General features: G+C 40.0%; 1 protein-coding gene across 4 annotated transcripts in view; it reads left to right on the forward strand.

The window, feature by feature from the left end:
• Window positions 1–26,238, forward strand: part of LOC129476698 (neuroligin-4, X-linked-like) — a 336,078-nt gene that overhangs the window by 92,589 nt on the left and 217,251 nt on the right. For 3 of the 4 annotated variants that reach the window (XM_063635436.1, XM_055269581.2, XM_063635435.1), the window contains one exon: window positions 5,660–6,242. In XM_063635436.1, coding sequence (XP_063491506.1) covers window positions 5,771–6,242 — 472 coding nt within the window. In that variant the 5' untranslated portion in view covers window positions 5,660–5,770. Of the gene's footprint in view, window positions 1–5,659; window positions 6,279–26,238 lie in introns of all 4 variants that reach the window. The other variant, XM_055269583.2, reaches the window with a different exon arrangement.

A 26,238-nucleotide genomic window follows, 5' to 3' on the forward strand; every position in this document is an offset into this window, starting at 1 on the left:
ATCTATTTTATTGTTCTCTCTTTTCTTCTTTGTTAGTCTTGCTACTAGTCTATCAATTTTGTTGATCTTTTCAAAAAACCAGCTCCTGGATTCATTGTTTTTTTGAAGGATTTTTTATGTCTTTATCTCTTTCAATTCTGCTCTGATCTTAGTTATTTCTTGCCTTCTCCTAGCTTTTGAATTTTTTCTTGCTTCTCTAGTTCTTTTAATTCTGATGTTAGGGTGTCGATTTTAGATCTTTCCTGCTTTCCCTTGTGGGCATTTAGTGCTATAAATTTCCCTCTACACACCACTTTAAATGTGTCCCACAGATTCTGGTATATTGTGTCTTTGTTCTCATTGGTTTCAAAGAACACCTTTATTTCTGCCTTCATTTCATTATTTACCCTGTAGTCATTCAGGAGCAAGTTGTTCAGTTCCCAAGTAGTTGTGCGTTTTTGAATGAGTTTCTTAATCTTGTGTTCTAATTTGATTGCAGTGCAGTCTGGGAGACAGTTTATTGTGATTTATGTTGTTTTGCATTTGCTGAGGAGTGCTGTACTTCCAATTATTTGGTGAATTTTAGAATAAGTGTGATGTGGTGCTGAGATGAATAGATATTTTTTGATTTGGAATGTAGAGTTCTGTAGATGTCTATTAGGTCTGCTTTCTGCAGAGCTGAGTTCAGGTCCTGGATATCCTTGTTAACCTTCTCTCTTGTTGATCTGTCTAATATTGACAGTGGGGTGTTAAAGTCTCCCATTAACATTGTGTGGGAGTCTAAGTCTCTTTGTAAGTCTCTAAGGGCTTGCTTACGAATCTGGGTGCTCTTGTATTGGGTGTATATATATTTAGGATAGTTAGCTCTTCTTGTTGAATTGATCCCTTTACCATTATATAATAGCCTTCTTTGTCTCTTTTGATCTTTGTTGGTTTAAAGTCTGTTTTGTCAGAGACTATGATTGCAAACCCTGCTTTTTTTTTTCTTTTTTTTGCTTTCTATTTGCTTGGTAGATCTTCCTCCATCTTTTTATTCTGAGTCTATTTGAGTCTATGCACATGAGATGGGTCTCCTAGATCCACTCTAGATGCTGTTTGCCTGAGTATCACTAGGAGAGGCTGCAGAACAGCAAAGACTTCTGCCTGATTCTTCCTCTGGAAGCTTTGCTTCAGAGGGACACAAGCCAGATGCCAGTTGGAGCTCTCCTCTATAAAGTGTTGACCCATCCTGGGAGTTGTCTTCCAGTCAGAAGGCAAGGGGTCAGGGACCCACTTGAGAAGGCAGTCTCTTCCTTAGCATAGCCCAAATGCTGTGCCTGGAGATCCACTGCTCTCCTCAGAGCAGTTTAATTCTGCTGAAGCTATGCCCAAAACTGTCCCTTTCCCTAGGTGCTCTGTTTCAGGGAGATGGGTGTTTTGTCTACAAGTCCCTGACAGGTGCTGCTGCCTTTCTTTCAGAGATGCCCTGCCAGTGAGGAGGAATCTAGAGAGGCAGTCTGGCCACAGATGCTTTGCTGTACTCTGGTGGGTTCTGCTGAAATTTCAGGCTGCTTTTTTTAATCTGTGAGGGGAAAACCTCCTACTGGAGCCTCAGTAATGGCAGACAACCCTCCTCCCACCAAGCTTGAGTGTCTCAGGTGGACTTTAGAGTAGTGTGCTGCCAGGGAGAATTTCAAGCCATTGGATCTTAGCTTGCTGGGCTCCATGAAGGTGGAATCTCTTGAACAAGACCACGTGGATCCCTGGCTTCAGCCTTCATTCCAGGGGTGTGAAAGGTTCTGTCTCGCTGAATTATGAAAAAAAAAATCCTGCAGCTATCTCGGTGTTGGTCCAAATGGCCACCCAGTTTTGTGCTTGAAACCAAGAGCCTTGGTGGTATAGGCACCTGAGGGAATCTCCTGGTCTACAGGTTGCAAAAACTGTGGGAAAAGCATAGTATCTGGTCTGCATATCACAGTCCCTCATGGTTTTGTTTGCTAGGGGAGGGAGGTACGTGTCCCCTTGCACTTCCTGGGTGAGTCAGTGCCCCATCCTTCTTCTGCTCACTCTCCATGGGATGCATCCACTGTCTAACCAGTTCCAATGAGATGAACTGAGTACCTCAGTTGGAAATGCAGAAATCACCCACTTTCTTATTTGTCTCACTGGAAGCTGCAGAATGGAGCTGTTCATATTTGGCCATCCTGCTAGATCCTGCCTAATTTTCTATATTAGTATATTTTCACACACATTCACACACACATACACACACACATACATGGCAGCACTAATTATATTCTCTAAATGTACCTACAGATACTTAATCATTTGCACAATCACTATCATTTTATGCTTGATGGCTTAGACGAGTAATTCTCACTTGTGGGTGGTTTTGGCCACCAGGGTCATTCAGCACTGTCTGGAGACATTTTCCATAGTTAAAACTGGGTAGGAGGTGCCACCATCATCTAGTGAGTAGAAACTGGGAATGCTGCAAAATACCATACAATGTAGAGGCAGCATCTCCACAACAAAGAATCATATAGTTCACAAATCATTGTCATTTTTGCTGAGATGTGGCAATGCTGGGCTTCAGACTATAGCAATTATTTGCAAATTTGCTAAATTTCAAAATATGAGGGAATAAAAAAAGATAGCTCTCAACCTGTGAATATTGTGAATGCCTAACTTAGACTTAAGAAGCATACAGTTGCCCTTGGGCTTATCTTCTTAGTTTGCTGCTAGTTTATAATCGCTCACTGCCCATCAGGACCTTGTGGGTTATAGATTAGACAGAGGAGGCATTTGATCATACGGCTGGGTCAGTCATAACCAATATATGAGTAATAGTCTCACTCACATTGAGTTTGAGAATTTAAGGCATGGGCTGGAATTTCTCATGGAGCTGACTTTATAAACCCGGGAAGAAATCTACCCACTGTATTCCACCTGAGCTGTCTCTTCCAGCAACTGTGCAATACTTTGAGGTTACCTACTATCTCATTTAATCCCAATCTGGGATAGTGTGTAATACCAAATTCTTTACAGCTATGTAGGATTAAATTAGATAGTATGTGAAATTCCAAATAGTAAATTGGTAAAGTGATGCCTAATGAATTTGAGTGACCTGTTGCCAGCCTACTTGGTACTAACAGTGAGCTAATAGCACCTTGTGTCTCTGTACCCAGAAGTCTTTCTTGCAGGACTGTGGTGGACATGACAGCATGTTTTCTACGTTGACTGGGCATCTTCTGTCCTCTTCAGCCTTTGCCTATATATGCTCCCTTCCTGCTCTGCACAATTTCATGAAGCAGGTGGGACACACTATTTTACCTTTTTAGTAGTCTGCAGGGATTGACTTGCTTCCCTCAGTTCACAGAGATAGCATCCCAGGATGCAGATTTATCTGAATTACAAATTGATGGCCTCATTGCTCACAATAGCAAAGACATGGAATCAACCTAAATGCCCAACAGTGGCAGACTGGATAAAGAAAATGTGGTTCATATATACCATGGAATAGTACGTAGTGATAAAAAAGAATGAGATTATATCCTTTACAGGAATATGGATGGAACTCAAGGCTATTATCCTTAGCAAATTAATGCAGAAACAGTAAACCACATACTGCATATTCTCACGTATAAGTTGGAGCTAGAAATGAGAACTTATGAACACAAAGAAGGAAACAATAGAAAAAGGAGCATATTGGAGGGTGGGCAGTGGGAGGAGGTAGATTAGGAAAAATATTTATTGGGAATGAGGCCTAGTATCTGGGTGATGAAATAATCAGTACAACTAACGCCTGTGACATAAGTTTACCTGTATGGCGAACCCCTGAAGCCAAAATAAAAGTTGTAAAAAAGGTGATGGTCTCGTTTATTCTCTTGGGGAAGGCTCCAAAGGTAACAGCTACCTCTAGTTAAAAATCTTCTAGTTAAAAAAATAAGCAACCAAACATGACATCACCTTTTTGTTTTTCTTGTCTGTCTCTTAGTTATTAACATTGCTGCATGGCAGACATCCAAATGTTGTCTACAGTATAATTCAGAGATAGAAGCAAACACCTAAATCAGCCATTTGGTGAGATGCTAAATCAGCCATTTGGTGACATGCTTTTTGTCACTTTCAAAGTTACAGTCCAGAGTTTCAGTGCATTTTCATCCAAATCTGTTGAACTTTTCCCAGGATGTCATGTACTATGGAGTTTCCCCCTAATGGTATTATTGTTCTGTGATAGATCCAGTTCCAAGATGTTTTATTTTAAAAAATGCCATGTGATGTATTCTGTTCAATTGATTACTTAAATTAAATGGATAACTGTTTTCTGATGCAAATGCTCTGAGTAACCCACAAACTCCTCAGAAACACATTTGCACACTTTGAGATGAAGAACACTATAAACGCACCCTCCTTGTGACACCTAGGGAAATGTTTTCTGTCCCTAGAGGATCATTTAACATACTGTCTGTTGCTGCACAACATTCTTTTATTGTCACAGGAGCAGCAATTTCTCTAGGGATAGTCATATTATCCATGTAGAGACAAATTGATGTGGTGACCCTTTAAAAGTTGACTCCAGGCTCGATGGGAAAGTAACTCAAATGTAGCCTCAGCTTTTTTAAATGGGATGCAGGGTGAAGAGGGTAACCTCTCAGGCATGCAGTGGCTTACTGCAAAGTCAGGATAATTGCTTCAAAACTTTTAGTTATGAAAGAAGTCTTCAAGAGACCAGCACTGCGGCATGTACTTGAAATGCACCATTTTGTACAGTTTTTTTTTACAAGAAACTGAGATTCAGAACAGTTAAGTATGTAGCCTAAATATATATGTGCACTTGACTAGAACAAGGAAAATTTGTGTCCAAAGTCTACACTTTTTTGTTTGATGATTTTCCCCTTGTGGCCTGATAAATATCCAAATCACACTGACAGGATGGCCTGGATGCATGCTTCTATTTTATCCTACTGGAAAACTTTTAGATCTGCATGCATATCTTTCCCTTAGGAAAGAGGGAAAATTGCCTTAAACATTTGAGAAAAAGTTCTTTTGATAACCAGTCTGGTAAACAATAGTGAAATTGGTAGGTGTCGTTATTTTCACCTGCATAACCCATACTATTCTTGAACATCTGTTTGTTCATTCAACATAGATGTGATGAGTGTTTTCTAAATGTCAGGCATTGCTCCTGGTGATAGGATGTATAGTCGGGATTAAGAAAACTGATGAACACTAGGCATGGTGACTGACACAGGTTATCCCAACACTTTGAAAGTTTGATTGAGGAGGATCTCTTTAGGCCAGCCTGGATAACACAGAAACACCTAAATCTACAAAAATTCCAATGAATTGCCCAGACATACTGGTGAATTCTTGTAGTCCCAGCTACTCGGGAGGCTGAGGTGGGAGGATGGGTTTAGCCCAGGAGTTGGAGGCTGCAGTAAGCGGTGATAGCACCACTGCCCTGCAGCTTTGGCAATGTAGCAAGACACCATCTCTAAAATAATAATAATAATAATAATAATAAAGACAAGTTATGTTTTTGCTGTTGTCTACTATGTGGAGATGGTACTATACTCATTCCTACGAATGAATAGGAATTTCATAGGGAGATGTTGTGGATTTCATGGAAAAGCCAACCAGTGTTCTAGGTGGTCATTGTGTGGCTTCATTATTCTTGTATGCTTTCTTCCTCCTTTAGGCTGCATTGGAGTTTTCAAAAGACTTATCTCTCTGCAGGCTCACCTCTGAGCTTTGTCTCCTTGGATCCACCTCACTTAGACAGCTTCGGATGTGGATGCGGATTTGAATCATGTCGCAGCCCCAGGGACTGCTATGGCTCCCTTTGTTGTTCACCTCCGTCTGCGTCATGTTAAACTCCAATGTCCTCCTGTGGATAACTGCTCTTGCCATCAAGTTCACCCTCATTGACAGCCAAACACAGTATCCAGTTGTCAACACAAATTATGGCAAAATCCGGGGCCTAAGAATACCATTACCCAGTGAGATCTTGGGTCCAGTGGAGCAGTACTTAGGGGTTCCCTATGCCTCACCCCCCACTGGAGAGAGGCGGTTTCAGCCCCCAGAATCCCCGTCTTCCTGGACTGGCATCCGAAATGCTACTCAGTTTGCTGCTGTGTGCCCCCAGCACCTGGATGAGACATCCTTATTGCATGACATGCTGCCCATCTGGTTTACTGCCAGTTTGGATACTTTGATGACCTATGTTCAAGATCAAAATGAAGACTGCCTTTACTTAAACATGTATGTGCCCACGGAAGATGGTGAGTATCTCAATGGAACAGAAAACAATTCTTCTTGTGCAGTGTGTAGAGAGATTTGCCAGGAGGGTTTTATAATGTCTCATGCATGATCTTTTCTATAACCTGTTTATTTTATTTTAATTTATTTTTCATATTCCAGATGCAATTCTTGCAGTAGCTTACCACGTGTTCCACTTGTATATATTGAGCCATCTATTGGATGGACAAAACTATAAATAATGACTTTAATTATTTTCATATGTTACCTAATTAACATTTTATAATTTTATTTGCAGATGAAAATTAATATGAGCATATAGTGTTGCATGTTATACCTGAATCATCTGTAAAGTAATGAATCTATAGAAAAAATAATAGAGTTAAGTACACTATCATGCTCCAGTTTACAAACTGAAAGATAGAGAAAATGATTCTTTCTGCCATAATGACTTGAGATATTAGCACCTTTTTTTGAGTTTTCAAAGAAAAACTTTATTTTTTTAAATATATAAGCAAGAGGTAGTTCATACAATGATAGGATTTAATTGTTTAGAATCCATTTTCTTAATGTAAATTTGGACTTTGTTTTCTTCCACGATCCACTACAATCAAATAACAAAATATAGTCAGATGATTCTAGCTACATTAGACACTAACGTGTTTGTATTTTTAAAAATTTCCTCTTTTTTCTATCAAACACCAATGAAAGTCTATAAAGACAATAACATTTAATATATTAACCTAATGTTAGTAAAACATGAACAGTTTTATGTCTGTATAGGTTTCAAATTCAGATTTCCTCAGAAGAATAACCAAAGTTATGCCAGAGTGGTATCACATTTCCCAGTTGGCATTTCCATATGCCATTTTTAGATGAGGAGAAAGGACAACAGAGAACAAAATATATCTGGAAAGAAAGGAACTAATTTGTGAGAATGACAGATGTATCTAATATAGAAACTATAGCTTGTCTTTTGCATGAAGTTCTTCATGGAGAATGTGATAAATTACTTTTATGGAGAATATTTTTCTTCTCATTTTTCTCTTCTCATTTTTCTTTAAACTTTAATCCCTGGAAAATATTTTTCAGTAAAATTTGGCTGAAAGTATTAAATAAAGAATTACATTAATTCATTGATCTCCAAAATAATATTGCATTTGTCAGCTTACTGTCTCTCCAGGTAATTGCCAGGTAGTCCAAGTAGAGTGTCATGACAAACTAGACTAGGGTTGTGTGCCATTGAGATTATAAATTGTCATTGAGATTACAAGGAACAGCTCAGAGTAAAAAATTAAAGGACTCTGCTTCATCATATTAGTGGTTTCTGGAATATTGCCCTTGTCGTTAGAGTGACAGATCTCCCAATCATCTCATAAAATCCAAGTCTGAATGTGACTGAAGGAGTCAAACTCACATTTGGATGCTGTACTTCCATAGGGTGTTCTGAGCTGTCTCCGTGCCTAATAGTCCCCTTTGTGCATGTGTGTGATGAGAAAGAGCTGTCGAAATCTATTAGGGTTCTCGTTTGAGCAGCCACCTGGGTCGACGTCTTTCTCATAAAGGAACTATTCAAACCAAAAGTAAAAAGAATAGAAGACAAAAATTCAGAGAAAAACTCCAAACAGGACAAAGTATTACAATTGCTTTTATAATACATTGGATGTGCTAGAGTCTAGGACCTGGTGATTTTATAGAGCTAGCTTTGGCAACAATGAATGCACTTCAAATAGGATGCCTCCTCATATAGGATGTTGGATGGAAATGAGAACACCCATGAAAAAAATCAATATCTTCCATGACAGCAGAGCCCTGTATGTACAATTATGTGGATGGAGACCACAAACAGTGTGGACGTTTCATTGTGATTCAGTATTGAATTGTAATTTGGAGAGTATAACTGTGAAAAAGGCTATTCAGTGAAAAAGTAATCTAAATTTCATAATAAACCCAGTTCCACTTCTATTCTTTAGGCTTTTTGAAGCAATATGCGCATGTGATCTGGAAAAGGGAATCAGAAATTTAATACTGACTGAAAACGTAGAATAAATCTCCCCACAATGTGTAAACTTTAAAATTTTGCTTGTGAGAGTTCAAAGCTACAGCCCTGCATGTTTACACAAACCACAAGTCACAGACTATTGAGTTAGGGGTGTTTTTTGTTTGTTTCCTTACTTGTTTTTGTAATTCTACCAACTTGTTAGGCAATGCAAAGACTTAGATATTTAATTATTGGTCATTCACTAAGTGAATGAACTCTGCATTCACAACAACATACTGAAATGTTGGCATCATGCTGATTCTCTCCAAAGGCCTTCTCTTACGCAGTATCTCAATTCATATCAGTGCTTTTATTTAGCAGGATAGTAATATTATTATCTGGAATTCAGAATTCTACTCTGACCACTTAGAATCTCTATTTTTTTTTGTTTAGCTTTGTCTTTCTGCCTTGATCAGATTTGCTCAAATTTCTACATTTCTAATTTCATAAAATGTGTACATTTATTAAAAATGCAAAAACAGACTTTATTTCAGGTAAGTACGTATCCTTAAATTTAAGAAATATCTTGGATGAGAAAAAGTGTTGGAAATTTCTTTGTAGTACAACAGTTTTAAGAAACATAAATTGTTGTTCTGTAGAAAGCAGTGTTTGTTATAATCCCCTTAAAATAAATCAGGTCTTGCTGAAGGTGAGTCTTTTTGTTCAAATTGTCATCATGATCTACTAGGCTTAGTCTTGAGTCTTCATACCTAATTACAAATTTCTATATTTGTAATTAGCTATACCGTACACATTTATTTAAATTTTATATAAATTTCTTTGTTGTCTAGATGACAGGTTAATTAACTTATATTGCATATTTAACATTTTGATAGCTGTTCAAGTAAGGTCAAAGTCAGTCAAAGCCAGTCGGAAGCTCTAGTAGGACACATGGGATATTGTTGACAAGGAAGAGTTGGAGACCGAATCCGCATGGTGTGTGTGTGTGTGTGTGTGTGTGTGTGTGTGTTTGAGAGAGAGAGTTTGTGTCTACATGTGTCAGAGAGAAAGAGCCAGAGGAAACGAGGGGGTAACTGAGTGACTATTTTGAATGCAGAATATGGCTTGGTAGCTTGATTAAACAAAACTTGGTAGCAATGCAGAATACGGCTTGGTGGCTTGAAAACTTATGAAAGTCAAGCTGAGAATTTCCAATCTCACATACTAAGTTCATGTCAGTTCATACGTGAGAGCATGGCACTACAATTTGAGATTTCTCTTGGTCACCAAGGAGACTGAACACAGAAAGATGAGCTATGGAAACTCTTCAGGTTTTTAATGAGAACCCTTGGTATTGTCTACAAGTGAGGTTAAAAAGTAATGGAAAAATAAAAGACATTTTGAAGTAGTTGCTCACACAAGATACTGTATTAAATATAAAGCTTGGAGGAGAAAAAGCCATAAGTGAGTCCAGGGTGTCTTGGAGAATGGACAGAGCCAAGGAACCACTTCTGGAGTGACTTACACCTGCACTTTCTCTCTGTTTCCTTGGACATACATCTTAGGGTCTTATTCTTGAATGGTTTCAGGGCGAAAAGCCCTTCCATTCTTCATCATGGTGTGCCGGAATTGGTGGGTTCTTGGTCTTACTGAATTCAAGAATGAAGCCGTGGACTCTCGCGGTGAGCGTTACAGTTCGTAAAGATGGTGTGTCCAGAGTTTGTTCCTTCAGATATTAAGATGTGTCTGGAATTTCTTCCTGCCGGTGGGTTCGTGGTCTTGCTGACTTCAGGAGTGAAGCTGCAGACCTTCGTGGTGAATGTTACAGCTCTTAGAGGCAGCGCGTCTGGAGTTGTTCTTTCCTGAGAAGTTCATCCTTCCCTGTGGGTTCCTGGTCTCACTGGCTTCAGGAGTGAAGCTGCAGAGCTTCGCGGTGTCAGTCACAGCTCTTAAAGGCAACGTGTCTGCAGTTCACAGCTCTTAAAGGCAGCGCGTCTGCAGTTGTTCATTCCTGCCGGCGAGCTCGTGGTCTCGCTGGCCTCAGAAGTGAAGCTGCAGACCTTTGTGAAGGTGAGTGTTACAGCTCATAAAGGCACGTGGACCCAAAAAGTGAGCAGCAGCAAGATTTACTGCAAACAGCAAAACAACAAACTTTCCACATTATGGAAAGGAACGTGGCAAATTGGCGCTGTGTGCTTTGGGCAGTCCGCGTTTATTCCCTTATCTGGCCCCACCCACATCCTGCTGATTGGTCCGTTTTACAGAGAGCTGATTGGTCCGTTTTGACAGAGTGGTGCATTTACAATCCCTGAGCTAGACACAGAGTGTTGACTGGTGCATTTACAATCCTCTAGCCAGACATAAAAGTTCTCCAAGTCCCCACAGGATTAGCTAGATGTAGAGTGCTGATTGGTGCACATACAATCCTCCAGCTAGACATAAAAGTTCTCCAATTCCCAGCCGGACTGGTGGCTCAGCCTGTGATTCCAGCACTTTGGGAAGCCAGGTGGGCGCATCACGAGGTCAGGAGAGCAGACCATCCTGGCCAACACAGTGAAACTCCATTTCTACTAAAAATACAAAGAATTAGCCAGGCATGGTGGCAGGCCCCTGTAGTCCCAGCTACTCGGGAGGCTGAGGCAGGAGAATGGCGTGAACCCAGGAGGCAGAGCTTGCAGTGAGCCGAGATCTCGCCACTGCACTCCAGCCTGGGCGACAGAGCAAGTCTTAGTCTCAAGAAAAAAAAAAAAAAAAAAATGTTATCCAATTCTCCAACGGACTCAGGAGCCCAGCTGGCTTTGCCTAGTGGATCCTGCGCTGGGGCCTGCCAGTCCCGTGCGCCACGCCCGCACTCCTCAGCCCTTGGGCTGTCAGTGGGACTGGGCCCTGCGGAGCAGAGGGCGACGCCTGTTGGGGAGGCTGGGGCTGCGCAGAAGCCCACCATTGGGGGGCTAGGGCATGGCGGGCTGCAGGTCCTGTGCCCTGTCCCACGGGGAGGTGGCTGAGGCCTAGAGATAATTGGAGCTCCGTGCAGGCAGGCCGGCAGTGCTGGGGGACCCAGCGCACCCTCCGCAGCTCCTGGCCCAAGTGCTAACCCCTCCCTGCCTTGGCCAGCCACTGGGAGTGCGGGAGCCCGTGCCCACCTGGAACTCGCGCTGGCCGGCAAGCCCCGCGCACAGCCTGGTTCCTGCCTGCACCTCTCCACCTCTCTTTCCATGCCTCACGGCAAGCAGAGGGAGCGGGCTCCCGCCTGGGCCAGTCCAGAGAGGGGGTCTCATAGTGCAGGGTGGGCTGAAGGGCTCCTCAAGCACAGCTGGAGTGGACACCGAGGCCGAGGAGGTGAGAGCGAGGGCTGCTAGCACGTTGTCACCTCTCAGTGGGACTAAAAACCCTGGGAAATATAAAGAAAAATATAAATGAAAGTCATTATTGCCCAGGTGCGGTGGCTTGTACCTCTAATCTTTAGGAGGCTGATGTGAGTGGATCACTTAAGGTCAGGAGTTTCTGACCAGCCTGGCCTCAGTAGGCTGAGGCAGCGGAATTGCTTGAATATGAGAGGCAGAAGGAGGTTGCAGTGACCGAGATTACACCACTGCACTCCAGCCTTCGTGACATAGTGAGACACTGTCTCAAAAAAAGAAAACAGAAAAGAAGGAAGGTCATTATCATTGTATTTTCATTGTAGGATAACAGCAAATGCCATTGTGATTTCTAGAGAAGTGAAATTCTTTTTTTTTTTTTTAATTTGCTAGCAATACAATTGAAAAAGGAAGCTATTTAAAAAAGAGCAGGTGATTGAATGCAAGGTGTCCCTATCATCTTTTTTCCCCAAGATGAAACCTGAGACTTTGAATTCTATTACTTAAGTAAACATGCCACGATTAGTGATTGAGGACCTATTCGGTGAAGCTTTGAGCTTTGCAATGAAATATAAACAGACACGACGTGGACATTGACCTGTAGAAATTTGGACAGTTAGTAAACATAAAGGTAGATGATAAGCCACAGCATTCTAGGGAAGGAACAAAGAAAGTTCTGTGACAGCTCAGGGACAAGTTATGTTTTGAGGAAATCTTGATGGAATCTGTAAATGGTTGAGCTGTGTCCTGAAGAATATTTGGGCTATAGAAGGGATTAATCTATTAAGCATCTGTTGAATGGAACATTTGAATACACAAATCTATCTTAAGTAGCCTGGCGCCAATGGTTGCTGTTGTTACTACTTGGGTGTTAAGTGTGGGATGGTAACAGAAGCTCTGCTTTACCACGTGCTCTTTCTGTCAGTGCCATATAATAAAAGTTATTTTATTTATTTTTTTTTTTTTTGATTTAGAGACAGGGTCTCTCTCTGTCACCCAGGCTGAAGAGCAGTGGTGCAATTGTAGCTCACTGCAGCTTCGACTTTCTGAGTTCGAAGAATTCTTTCATCTCAGCTTTCTGAGTAGCTGGGACTACAGGTGCACTCCACCACACCTGGCTAATTTTTTTATTTTTTATTTTGTATAAATAGGGTGTCGCTATGTTGCCCTGGCTGGTCTTGGGCTCAAGTGCTCTCCCACCTCTGCCTGCCAAAATGTTGGGACTACTGGCATAAGCCATTGGACTGGGACCATAAATGTTTTTATGTTATCCATAGCTGCTGACCATGGGACTTTGTTGGGTAGACAAGCTACCTAAGATAAAAGGGTAGCAGATGAACAATGGGGAAAGAAGCTAGGAAGTCAACTGGCTTTGCTAGTGTTTTTACAAAAAAATGCATTCGCTTCTTTTATAGACAGCACTAGATCTAATTCAAGATATAATTTATAGCATGGTTTTCATCCTTGAATGTCTCTCATCTTTTCAGGAAGTCGTACAAACTTTTCTGGCATTCTGCATTAGTCAAGGGGACTAATTGGACTGTTGGACTATGTCCAGCTGGTAGAAAATAACTAGTCTCAATCTGGCAGTGAGGGAAAAATTGAAATTTATTAGAAGGGTGGTGAGATATCCAACTTACTGCAAAAGCCGAGAAATCAGATTGGGAGAATGGCAGATATGCAGGTAGACTTTAGAGACACCTGGAAGAAATGAGTTCAAGGACATCACCAATCTTATGTCTGTTTCTTTGCTTCTTTCTGGAAATAGACTTGCTTTACATGGTGGGTAAGAGGGTTCTCTGCAGTTTTCATTACATGCATTTTGTTTTTCTCAGTAGCACCAGTGAAGGACAAAGTTCCATAATTCCATACTATCAGTCCCTGGGTAGAGTTTTAATTGGCTCAGCTGACTCAAGAGTAAGAAGAGATAACTGGGCTACTCTTGGGTATAACAGTTGGCAGGGGGAGAAGGACAGCTCTTACAGCAAGGTGTCTGGAATGAGCAGGCACTGCTTCGCTTCACTGTCCAAAATATTTTTGAGGAGCAATTATATGCCAGGCAAGCTTTATAGGCTGAGATTTCAAGTTTACAAGCATTTCTAATTTTGTAGGCAGAAGAATCATGGTCCTTGAGAGATGTGTATGGCCTTTCTCCTCCCTTCACCTGTCATTCCTGGAACCTCAGAATAGGTTGCTAGGCATGGCATCTGACTTCTTCAATACCCTGCCTTAAGTATTGACTTCAAATGGCAAAGGGGAATTAAGGTTATAGATGGAATTATGTTTGCTAACCAGCAGACCTTCCAATAGAGAGAATTATCCTCGGTTATCTGACTGAGCACAGTATATTAACAGAAACCCTCCAATGTGGACCTAGAAGTCTCAAGAGGAGATCAGACTTGGAGTAAAGCAGCGTGTGAAAGAGATACCTGGACATTGATGGCTTTGAGTATGAGAGAGCCAGGAGAAAGGAGCGTAGGCAGCAGCCTTTAGAAGCTAGAAGAATCAGGGAAGCTGATTGTTCCTTAATACTTCCATAGAGGAGCCCAACAGCCCTGTTGACACCTCGATTCTATCCCCATGAAATAAACTGTGACCCGTGGAAGAAACTTTACCTCTGGAAGAAACCCTAGCCCCGTAGAAGAAATTCTGAATAAACTGTAAAAGAACAAATCAGTGTTGTTCCAAGCTTAATAAGTTTGTGGATATTTGTGATAGTGGTATTACCTTAGAAAACTAAGGAAGAGTTTTATCACCCTTTAATGTGATTTGAAATTCGTAATGAAGTATTACTCTGAAAACAAAGTTCAGAGTCGCTGAAGTCGTTAGGTTTTGAGCCTTCTGACCCCAAGTCCATTCTGGGATTCTACTTCCAATAATTTATAGTTGAAAACACTCTTGGGCACTTACAGCTTTCTGTCTTCCTCAAGAATGCCAAGGAGACCATATAGATTATTCTTTTAAGGCAGATATTTTTCAGATTTTAAAAAAAATTCTGTTCTAAAATTTGAGTGATAGTTACCCTGTCTCTGAGCGGGATCTTGCACTGTTGCCCAGGCTCTAGTGCAGTGGCCCAGAATCTCACTGCAGCCTCAAACTTCTGGGCACAAGTGATTCTACCACCTCAGCCTCATGAGTATCTGGGACTACAGGCTGATACTATATTAAGCTTCAGAGAAGAAGAATGTCCAGGTTCCTGCAAATTAGAAAATGGTGGCAGATTTTTTTTTTTTTTTTTTGAGAAGGAGTTTTGCCCTTTTTGCCCAGGTGGGAGTACAGTGGTGTGATCTCCACTCACAGCAACTTCTGCCTCCCAGGTTGAAGGGATTCTACTGCCTCAGCCACCTGAGTAGCTGGGATTACAGGCATGTGCCACCATGCCCAGCTAATTTTTGTAGAGATGAGGTTTCACCATGTTAGTCAGGCTGGTCTCAAACTGCTGACCTCAAGTGATCCATAAAGAAACAATGAAAAAAAAATCCCCTATTAGATTTACATTACAATTTTCAGCCACCATGACTGGCTAGTTTTTAAATTTTTTAAAGAGTTGTAGCCCTCCTATGTCTCCCAGGCTGGTCTGGAACTCGTAGCCTCAAGTGATCCTCCCATCTCAGGCTCCAGAATTCTGGGATTACAGACATAAGCCACCACACTCAAGGACATTCTACAAATTTGACATTTTGCATCAGGTTAATATAGCCCCATGGCAAATTGTCCTAAACAGCATATTCAACAGATATACTATTTTGACACAGGAAAGTAATAAAGGGTGGTTTAAATTTTTTTTTCAGACAGCTATGACAGATTTCCAGAGATGATGGCTTTGAATGACTTATAACAAAATACCCAAACGATTCTTTCATCATCTGTCTCCACAGAGTTTCACTTGTGATGGTGGCTGCACCTTTACATTTCTTATTTTCCTACTTACAAACACTGCTGACAAAATCCTCTGAGCTCTCCATTCCTTCCAGCTCCAACTTAACCTGTGGTCTCTTCGGGGCAAAGTGACTCTCTCATCTTTTGAAGGTACACTTTGTTTACTCCTCCAGCCAAAACTTGTTTGATGGAGTTGGAATGCCAGTTTATCCCCTTGGCAGATCAATCATTATGGGCAAGTGACTCAGCTTTCATGGGACACAGTGCCTTTATGTCTAAAATAGAGGTAGCTGAGAGGTTTAAGCTTATAATCCATATAAAATGCTTAGTATCCATCACATACAAGCACCTTATAATCTGATGTTAGTGCAACATCGTTAATAATAGAAAAAAGAACTTGAAAATTTCAGCAAAATTGCATGTGCATAGTGGGTCTGGTATGTATATTAATCCAGGCATAATAAATGTTGATCATCTGTGACATAGCTGTTTATTGTTGTAGTGGAGGGGTAAGCTGAAGAAGTAAGACCAACAGCCCATCATTTCTGGTGTTTTCTAGTATGGTTTTAACAAATGAGAATTTCAGTAAAAGTAACATTTTCTTAAAAGAGCTATTATCATTCTGCTTTATTCCTTACTTTAGTCTTTTTGAACTCCTGTTGTCAAATGGATTTTGAGCATATGTAAATTAGACAAATTATTCACCATGAAAGGATTAGAATAACATTTTGGAAAATTCTCTTAAACTATCAAATGGCAATAACACTACTCTTTGTGTGTGATATTAAAGAGAAATTAATTTTCTTTCTCTTGTTGTCTAGACACACAAAGTCCAATTGTATGCATATAGTCACAAAATCTAGGTGAAAAATGAAAACTAAACTGTTAACAGAGTGAGACCAATGTTTTAACCAATCAACATCAACATGCAACTAGAAGACAATTATTAAATTAGTCCAATTTTCATCTGTCAGTTGGATGTTTGACATTGTGTGGACATAGCTTGCCAGTAAAGATAATTATGAAAAATTATTAAATAAAGATCTCCCTGACATGGATTAATTGAAAAGTATTTAGTATTTTTTTTTAAGCACAGTTGAACTGGGGTGGATTTCTGATAGCATATTTCTCTCCCAGCACAAAAAGCTTTCAGCAATTTGAATATTGAGTAATGATCTTACTGAAGTTTTGGAAATTATGTGTGTTTTGAATAATATTATTGGTAGTATTTGGTGGTATGAATTATGCCTGTTTGAATAATTAAGAAATAGCTTTTCCTAATGAAGAACATTTTCCATTACATACATAATCTTCCAGTACTTGAATTTTAATTCAATTTACAATTTAGATTCTTGTCATAATTTGAACAAATACAGATTACCTAGAATACAGTAAAAATCAAATTTTCATATAGTGCATATCATAAGAATTTTTTTCTTAGAAATTGTCAGAGATAGAAACTTTAGGTACATCTAGTCCATTGGAATATTTGACCATTTAAAACAATTAGCTCATTATTTTATTTGTGGAGTCTTGCTTCCTAAGATGTTGTAGTCTAATTTTTGTCAATTAATATTGCTGATTTGAATACAATTATTTATTTTGGATACTATTTTAGCCAAGCTATTTATTATTTATTCATTTTTTATTTTGGAGATATAGTCTTGCTCTTTTTCCCAAGCTGGAGTGCAGTGTGGTGCAGTTTCCACAACCTCCGTCTCCCAGTTTCAAGAGATTCTCCTGCCTCAGCCTCCCATGTAGCTGGGACTATAGGCATCTGCCACCATGCCCAGCAAACTTTTGTATTTTTAGTAGAGATGGGTTTCACCATGTTGGCCAGCTTGTCTTAAACTTCTGACCTCAGTTGATCACCCCATCTTGGCCTCCCAGAGTGCTGGAATTACAGCTGTGAGCCACCATGCCTGGCCTAGCCAAGCCATTTAAACTTTTAAATATTTAGTGTCATCACCTATTAAAAATAAGAATAATATGATTATAGGTCCTCTGATTTTTTTTTGGAATTATAGTGATTTGAGAGTAAACAACTATATAAGAAATAATTATAAAATAGAAAAGATTAGTGCCTTCTTAGAACTTTAATGTCATGTTAATTGAATGTTAATCCAATGACTTTACCTTTCATTGCAAGATTCCTTGCCTGAATGAAGTACTGGAAACCCTTGTTGAGAATAGGTCCTATCTTCCTAGTCTGCTTTTTGGTTTTCCTAAACCAGGCTGTTTACATAATGACTTAGTTTAACATTTTCTCTTTATGTTTAAGCATCTCTTTCCTTGGTGCAATCACAGCCAAACTGCAGTGAAAACAAACAGAAATTGAGAGCTTGTGAGCTCCAGATTTCAGAGCCACAGAGAGTTTGTGAGATCAAAACATCTGCTCTCAATTAATAAATTAGACGTAGCTAAATCACCTAGTCAGTTTAAGGCAATGGAACAAGAGGGAAAGACTCCAAAAGAGTGACCTATCTATGGAATAGCTACTGGTAAAATGAAACAAGGATGAGACAGTGTAGTCTCCACCTTATTATTTCAATCTAATGTTCTGTATTGAGGTTCAGAGAAGCAGGTCCAGGTTTCCACAGATTAAAAAGTGGTGGATTGCTCCTGTAATCCCAGTACTTTGGGAGCCTAGGTTGGGGCTTCGCTTGAGCCCAGGAGTTTAGGCCGGCCTGGGCAACATGACAAAACTCTGTCCCTACCAGAAAAATAAAAATAGTTGGGCATGGTGGCACTGGCCTGTAGTCCTAGCTACTTAGGGGGCTGAGGTGGGAGAATCACTTGAGGCTAGATCAAGGCTGCAGTGAGCCAAGACCACACCAGGGCACTCCAGCCTGGGTGACACAGTGGGACCCTGTATCTAAAAAAGAAATATAGGAAAAACATTTCCCTGTTAGATTTTACATACCTGATGATGAGTTTAATGATGAAGGTAAGCATTGGTGTGTGTGTTTGTTTCTATTTGTGTGTGTGTGAATGGTGTTGAAGGAAGCCCATAGGAAAAGTATCCATAATTCATTCAAGATCAAATATGTGTCAGTTTTCTTGGCAAATGCCAAGTTATAAAACATGTAAACCACTCTACAGCCTCTTCTTTCCTAAAACCCCAAACATCTTGAAGTCTCGTTCAAGCCAGATATCCTCTTGGTCCTCTGTGCAAGTTGTCTGCACAGTCCTCAGGTTTGTCTTTGGGTAAGTCCCTGTTGCCATCACAAAGAAAACACAGCAGGTATTGATTTGTCGCAGGCAAAGGAGCTCTTCCGGTGGGTTTCAACAAGATATGAAAATTCTAGGTTCATGAACACTCCCTTTTTCTTCCTCAAAGAGGATATTTTTAGCTACATTCTACTCTGCTCTGTCTTTTATGACATAATCATTCACTCAACCAGGGAACATCTACTATTTGCCTAACATCCTATCTGCCTGTCACATATAGACTTTAGCCTTCAGTCAGGCCAGTGATGCTATTGATCTCCTAATCCCAATGTATACTCTTTGGATATTTTTATCTGTTTTCCATTGCTTATTATCTTTAGACATATTTTAGGTAGCTCATTTAAAAATTATTAATAAATAAATCATTATTTGCAATTAGCATAGAGAAGGCCTTAGGTGAGTGTAAGGGGGTGTGCGGAGAGATCTAACCCCACTGCCGGAAAAGTGAATGGGAAAGTCCCATTGATACGTGACCCGACTAAACTAACATTCCATAAAAAGCACAAAGTCTTCAGTGACTCCTTTAGGTTTCAGGGAAAAGAAAATGGAGACAAATGTGAAAGTTGAGTTGACGTCTTCTTTTCTTTTTCTTTTTCTTTCCTTTTTTTTTTTTTTTTTTTTTTTTTTTGAGATGGAGTCTCACTCTTGATGCCCAGGCTGGAGTGCAATGGGGTGATCTCAGCTCACTGCAACCTCCATCTCCTGGGTTCAAGTGATTCTCCTGTCTCAGCCTCCTGAGTAACCAGGACTACAGGCACCTGCCACCATGACCTGCTAATTTTTGTATTTTTAGTAGAGATGGAGTTTCACCATATTGGCCTGGCTGGTCTCGAACTCCTGACCTCAGGTGATCCACCCACCTCAACCTCCCAAAGTGCTGGGATTACAGGCGTGAACTACCACACCTGGCTGAAAGTGGATGTTTTCTGTGGAGGTTCCTTGATAGAAAGGTTTTCATCCAATCTTGAGATGAGTATACACAGTGTAAGCACATGTTTGTGCAGTGAGGAAATGCTGTCTGTTTCCTAAAACTAAGGTTCTTGTTTATTGCTTCTTTAGCTGCACAGAGACATAACACATACAAAATTGGGGAGAAAAGAGAGATAAAACTATGACAAAACTGGAGGCAATGTGCAATGATGTTGTAATTTAACATGCAAAGTACTCACTTTAGTATTTTTTACATTGTTACGTTGTGACATCACAGGATTCATAAGTGGAATTTCATCCAAATTTATTCTAATGCATATTTTTTTCTACTTAGCTGACTATACAATATGGTTAAAGCAAAGAGCATGAGGTTTTGTTCTTATCAAATTCAAAAATACTTTTTATCACCTGGTGTTTAAATCATTAACACAAAAGATTTCAGTCCCCCCAAATTTCTAATGTAGTAAAATCCTTTCATAATTTTATATTCCAAATATATTAATTCAGATGACTAGTATGAAATCAATGAAATCATGTTATAATTTGCATATTTCTAAAATGTTTAAATTTAAAAATAAAAAGTAAGCCTTTAAAAACTGCAGCTTTCTCAAGAATATTAAAATGTTAACAAATTATTTAATTTTGAGCTAAAATCAGATAGTAGGAAGAACAGATTTCACCACTGCACATTCTACAGGGATCTTTACATTTTATACTTGTTTTGTTTTATAGGAGGAGATTTTGGTATATTAAATATAATACTAGAAATTTACCTGGACATAACTGGTAGAAACAATTTAGACTCTAATCACAGAATGATACCTTATAAGGAGAAGGAGTTTTGGGGTCATTTAACCAAAACTCTTTCACCTTACACTATTTCCATGTTCATGTTAACCTTTTGATACTCTAAGAAGAGATGAACCATCCTTTCTTAAGTTCTAGAAGTTGAATTTAACTATGATTTTACAAATCTGCCATCCCCAGTAGACAGTAAATGCTTTGAAGACCTGGAGCATTTTTGGGATAAAATAATGAGTTATATACTTTATTGCATGAAACAAATTAATGAACCAGTAGTGCCTGGCCACCACCTATTTTTTTGAACCTGAACAATAAAGATGTTTGCAGCTTTTGATCTTCATTATGGGGTGGGAGGGCAGGGGAGGGATAGAATTAGGAGAAATACCTAATGTAGGTGAAGGATTCATGGGTGCAGCAAACCACCAGGGAACATATATACCTATGTAGCAAAACTGCACATTCTGCACATGTAACCCAGAATTAAAAGTATAATTTTAAAAAAGACATAAAAGAAAGGGAAAGGTTGGTGATGTTTACCTGAGCACTATCACAAACAGAGATGAAGCAATTTTGAATGTTACCTTCCTCTTCTAATATATAGTTCTGAAAGTCTTAGAAAACATGTTCTTTTATTCCTTCTAAGTAGTCTTTTGCAAGCATCCTCCACAGTGTCAAGCATTTATTCTCATGCATCACATTATATGTTATGAATACACCCAGAGTTTATGTGAAATTTTTTTTATTTTCATTTTTTTCGGCAAATGCATTAAACTCTTGGCTTGTATATTTTGAGCTGGAAGCCATGTTTTTGTAATATTTTAAAAGCTATATATTTTATAATATGCTTTAGAAATTAAAAGAAAATAGGATACCTCCATTTCCTATGACAAACTGTCAGCATACAGCAAGGCAAAGCCATTTGCTGCTGAAGCTCAGTTTTTCCCTTCAGATGCTGAATGTACAAGAATTACCAGCTAAGCCAGGATCCTGTGTACCGCACGTTTCCCTGAAATGCCAAGCCCCTGAGGTGTTACTAGGAGGGAAGACAGCATACAGGCATGATAGAATGACTAATAAGCTAATTGGTTTATAGTTTTGAGAAAGCAGTTGGTTGCCTGTGTTTTTGTGTGTGTGTGTGTGTGTGGTGAAGAAATATTTGTATTTCATTTAAGTGCAACTAATTTCTATTTAAATTTAAGCTGCCGTATGTATCTACTGGCTATAGTATTAGACTGTTCAGCCTTAGCAACCTCCTTATTCCTATGTACTTTTTCTTTTTCTAACTTTTTTTTTAAATATACTTTAAGTTCTGGGATCCATGTACAGAATGTACAGGTTTGTTACATGGGCATACACATGCTGTGGTGGTTTGCTGCACCCATCAACACGTCATCTACATTAGGTATTTCTTCTAATGCTATCCCTCCTCTAGCCCCCATACACCGACAGGCCTCAGTGTGCGATGTTCCTCTCCCTGTGTGCATGTGTTCTCATTGTTCAATTCCCACTTATGAGTGAGAACATGCAGTGTTTGGTTTTCTGTTCCTGTGTTAGTTCGCTGAGAATGATGGTTTCCAGCTTCATCCATGTCCCTGTAAAGGACATGAAATTATCCTTTTTTATGGCTGCACAGTATTCCATGGTGTATGTGTGCCACATTTTCTTTATCTAATCTATCATTGATGGACATTTGGATTGCCTATTTTTAAATGCAGTGGGCTATAATTTGATTGAATGCAGAAGGAATCATTTCCAAGAAATTAAAGTTCATAGGTTGGAAAATAACTGAGTTCATCATTAGGGAAAGCTTATCCTAAAACTTAGGATAAAATGAGCTTCCTCTTGCATTTTATTCAACTTAAGTTCTCATAGTTACTTATCATCGTCATTATCATCATCAAAAACATCATCAGAATCATCAACATCATCATTATCTAAGTTTGAGTAGCCGTGAGAAGGTATTGTGAGTTCCTAACTTGAGAGGGATCAATTTCTTTGAGATTTTATACTGTTATTTTAAGACTGTTGAGCATGGCTTAGAATCTGTGTTTTAAAAGCTTTGAGAGACCACATCATCGGTAATAAAGTTTTCTCTTAGCATGGGTTTTGAGTTGACTTGTGTTACAGTTGAATTGTGCATCTCAAAAGAAAAGCTATGTTGGTATCTTAACATCTGGTTCCTAGGAAATTCACCTTATTTCGAAATAGGGTTTCTGCAAATGCAATCAAGTTCAGATGAGTTCATACTGTGTTAGGGAAGATCCTAAACCCAATATGATTATTGTCCTTGTAAGAAGAGACAGACACAGGAAAGGTAGAGCCACTCACGGGACCAGCCCTGCAAATCTCTAGAAGGTGACAATATTCTTTAAAATGCTTCAAAATCATTGGAAGGAAACTACAACTGGGCTCTGCCTCCTGGCATGGGGATGTAATTGGCTGTGTAGAAAACACTGTGATAATCTACTAAGGAGAGCAGCCTATCAAGAAGCTCAGGTGTTTGGCAATCAACTCATTTCTCCAAATGCACAAGTGAAGAAGGCAACTGTTTTTCTCAATCCTGCAGCTTGCAAAGGCAAAGCCAGGACTCGATTTGAAAAAATGCTGCCCTGATTTTACATATATCCAGGATGGATATGTCTATTATTAAGGCAGATTATGAGGGATAAGCCAAGCAACTCCTGGAACTGATGTTAAACACAGATGTGATCATTGTTATAGGAGGAGATGGGACACTGAAGGAGGTCGTTACTGGAGTTCTTCGAAGAACAGATGAGGCTACCTTCAGTAAGATTCCCATTGGATTTATCCCACTGGGACAGACCAGTAGTTTGAGTCTGTCTTTGCTGAACATGGAAACAAAGTCTAGCATATAACTGATGCCACATTTGCCATTGTGAAAGGAGGGACAGTTCCACTTGATGTCTTGCAGATGCAAGGTGAAAAGGAATAATAGCCTGTGTTTGCAGTGACTTGCCTTCGATGGGGACCCTTCAGAGATGCTGGCATCAAAGTTAGCAAGTACTGGTATCTTGGGCCTCTAAAAATCAAAGCAGCTCACTTTTCCAGCACTATCAAAGAGTGGCCTCAGACTCACCAAGCCTGTATTTCACACACGGCACCTACAGAGAGACCTCAGAGTGAACCAGAATAGACCCCTGTACAAAGGCCTTCTTTTTACAGAATAATATTACAAAGTCTTGCATCCTACTGGGCACAACTGGAGGATGCCCTTTCCCAAGATGTGAGCCCAGAGATCTGGAAAGATGTGCAGCTGTCCACCACTGAACTGTCCATCACAACACAGAACAATCAGCTCGACCTGCCAAGCACAGAACAATCGGCTTGACCTGCCAAGCAAAGATTTTATGAACATCTGAATTGAACCCAACACCATCAGCAAAGGAGACTTTATAACTACAGGAACTCGAAAGGTTTGAAACCCCAAGCTGCACATCAAAGGCACAGTGTCTCCAAGCCAGCCAGTGCACTTTGCTTGTTGCCAAGGGAGCAGGGGGCTCTTTTGGCATAGATAGTGAAGAGTGTGATATGAAGCCTGTGGAAGTGGAACTGCTCCCCAGGAAGCTGCAGCTTTTCTATGATCCTAGGAAGAGAGAATAGATGCTGGCAAGCCCCACCCAGAAAGCAGGCAGAAGACAAGTGCTCTGAGACCATACTTTAGGCCACCAGTAGGACCAAAAGGGAACAGATGCCTCAACCATCCCAACAGTGTTGTCAGAGCATCCCAAGGGCTTTGTCATGGCAAGTAGCCTCTGGCATCCTCCAGCAGCGCTTCCCAAAGTGTACCCTGTCACCTGCTTTGCAATCAGGTTATGTTAGGGCATGTTTTATTTTGGTGTGATGATCGACCCTCCTGAACACGGACTTTCCTCAGACTGGTTTAAGACGGAAAAGGACTTTCTTCTGTTTTCTCCCAAAGTGCAACCACAGTGCAGAGCCCACAGTGGGCTTAGGCTGCCTGGGCCTTTCTATTCTGGTTCTGTCCTTTGACTGTGCTCAGAATTCTTGGGAAAGTGACTTCCTTCCCTGGTGACCTTTTCCTGTTTCTAGGCTCCTCCTCAAGTGCTGCTATTTTGTCAGCTGTGGCTCCTGTTTAGCTTTTATATCAGTTCTATCCTCAGTCCAGAAATGTATATGAGGTTGTTTCCCCCTTCAGCCATGGCAACAATACTGTAAAATGCTAGTTTTTATTTTTTTAGGTAGTGCTTTCTAAATGGTTTGCATGAGAGACACCTGGGGTACATGTTGAAAATTGATTTATTTGGAGTCCACCCCAAACCTAATAACTCATTTTGGAGATAAGACCCAGGAATCTGCAATTTTTAAAAGTTGGCCACCCTTTCCAGATGATTCTGTAAGTTGTCCCTCAATGCACTTGGAGAAATAGTATTTTAAAGCAGTGGTCCACAAAGTATTCTGCTCATGTGCACCCCAGAAGTATTTTGAAAAATTATGTATTCCCTCACCCATCTAAGTTGACATCTGAGATTTTTCATGGGAAGTTAAATAGTTGACAAAGTTTGTGTTTGCTGCTGTCACGTAAATATTGGTATTTTAAAATAAAAACTGTTATATCAAAAAAATAAAAAAGAAGAAGAGACGCAACGACAAGGACAGAAACAAGGAGAACACCACGTGAGGATGGAAGTAAAGATTGAAGTGATTCATTCCTAAACTAGGGATCACTGTGGAAACTGTGAGGAACTAAGAACAGAAGCATGAAGCATGAAGCACAATCCAAGGCAGAAGCATAAAATGGATTTTCCTTCAGAGCCTCTAGAAGGAAGCATCTTAATTTTGGACTCTGCTCCAGAACAGTGAGAGACTGTAAGTTTTTGTTGTTTCAAGTCACCAAGTTTGTGATAATTAGTTACAAAGCCCCAGAAATGAATGCTGTCTGGAATAGGTATATTCTGTATATATACACTGCCTATGAGGGCCAGAAGCCTGAAGAGGTGGTGTCTGCATTTGTGGTTCCTAAAATTCTCTCTCAGTACCCACTGCTCTGTCTGTGGCAAAACTCTCCTGATACATTTTTAGCCTTTAGGCTATGTCGTATTTCCCCTGTCCACTAGGGAAGTAGTTCTTGAATTACAGTCTCTCAATTCCATTTTACCAAGTGAAAGACACTGCCTTTGTGTAACTCCCTCCCCTTTGAGTGTAGGGAGGAAATAGGATTTGCTTCTATCTCATGGAATATGATAGAGGTAGTGGAACACCACTTCCATGATTATGTTATAGAAGCATATAAATTGTGTCTTACTAGCATACCCTTTCTGTTGCATTCTTGTTTCACATGCTTTGATGAAACGAGCAACCATGTTGAACAAGTGCACATGTCAAGAAGTTGACAGCTGCCTCTGAACAACAGCCGGCAAGGAACAGAGCCATTCAGTCCAGCAGTCCACAGGGCATTGAACCTTGCAAACAAGCATGTATGTTTGGAAGTGCATCTTCCTATGTCAGCTTTAAAATGAGACCCCAGCTCAGGCCAACACCTTCATCAGTAAGAGACTTCAAAGCAGTGGGTCCAACTGAGCTAGTGCCTGGATTCCTGATAAGCAAAAACTGTGATAAAGTAAATACATTAATCTGAAGCTGTTTAAGCCTCCTGGACCCACCCAGTCTCTTCCCAACCCTGGAAAGGCCATTTCAATCTATATGTCTCCACTGGATATAGACATTGGTTGGCATGCAACTAAAATCAGGCCAATATGCATAGTTGCATATTAATTAAATTTGTGGTTATTTGTTAGAAAGTAGTCAATAACTGTGGCATAATCAGCAAAAGGTGGATTTCAGCTGAGTACAGTA

Source organism: Symphalangus syndactylus, chromosome Y (genome assembly GCF_028878055.3).
Source record: "Symphalangus syndactylus isolate Jambi chromosome Y, NHGRI_mSymSyn1-v2.1_pri, whole genome shotgun sequence".
NCBI lineage: Eukaryota > Metazoa > Chordata > Mammalia > Primates > Hylobatidae > Symphalangus > Symphalangus syndactylus.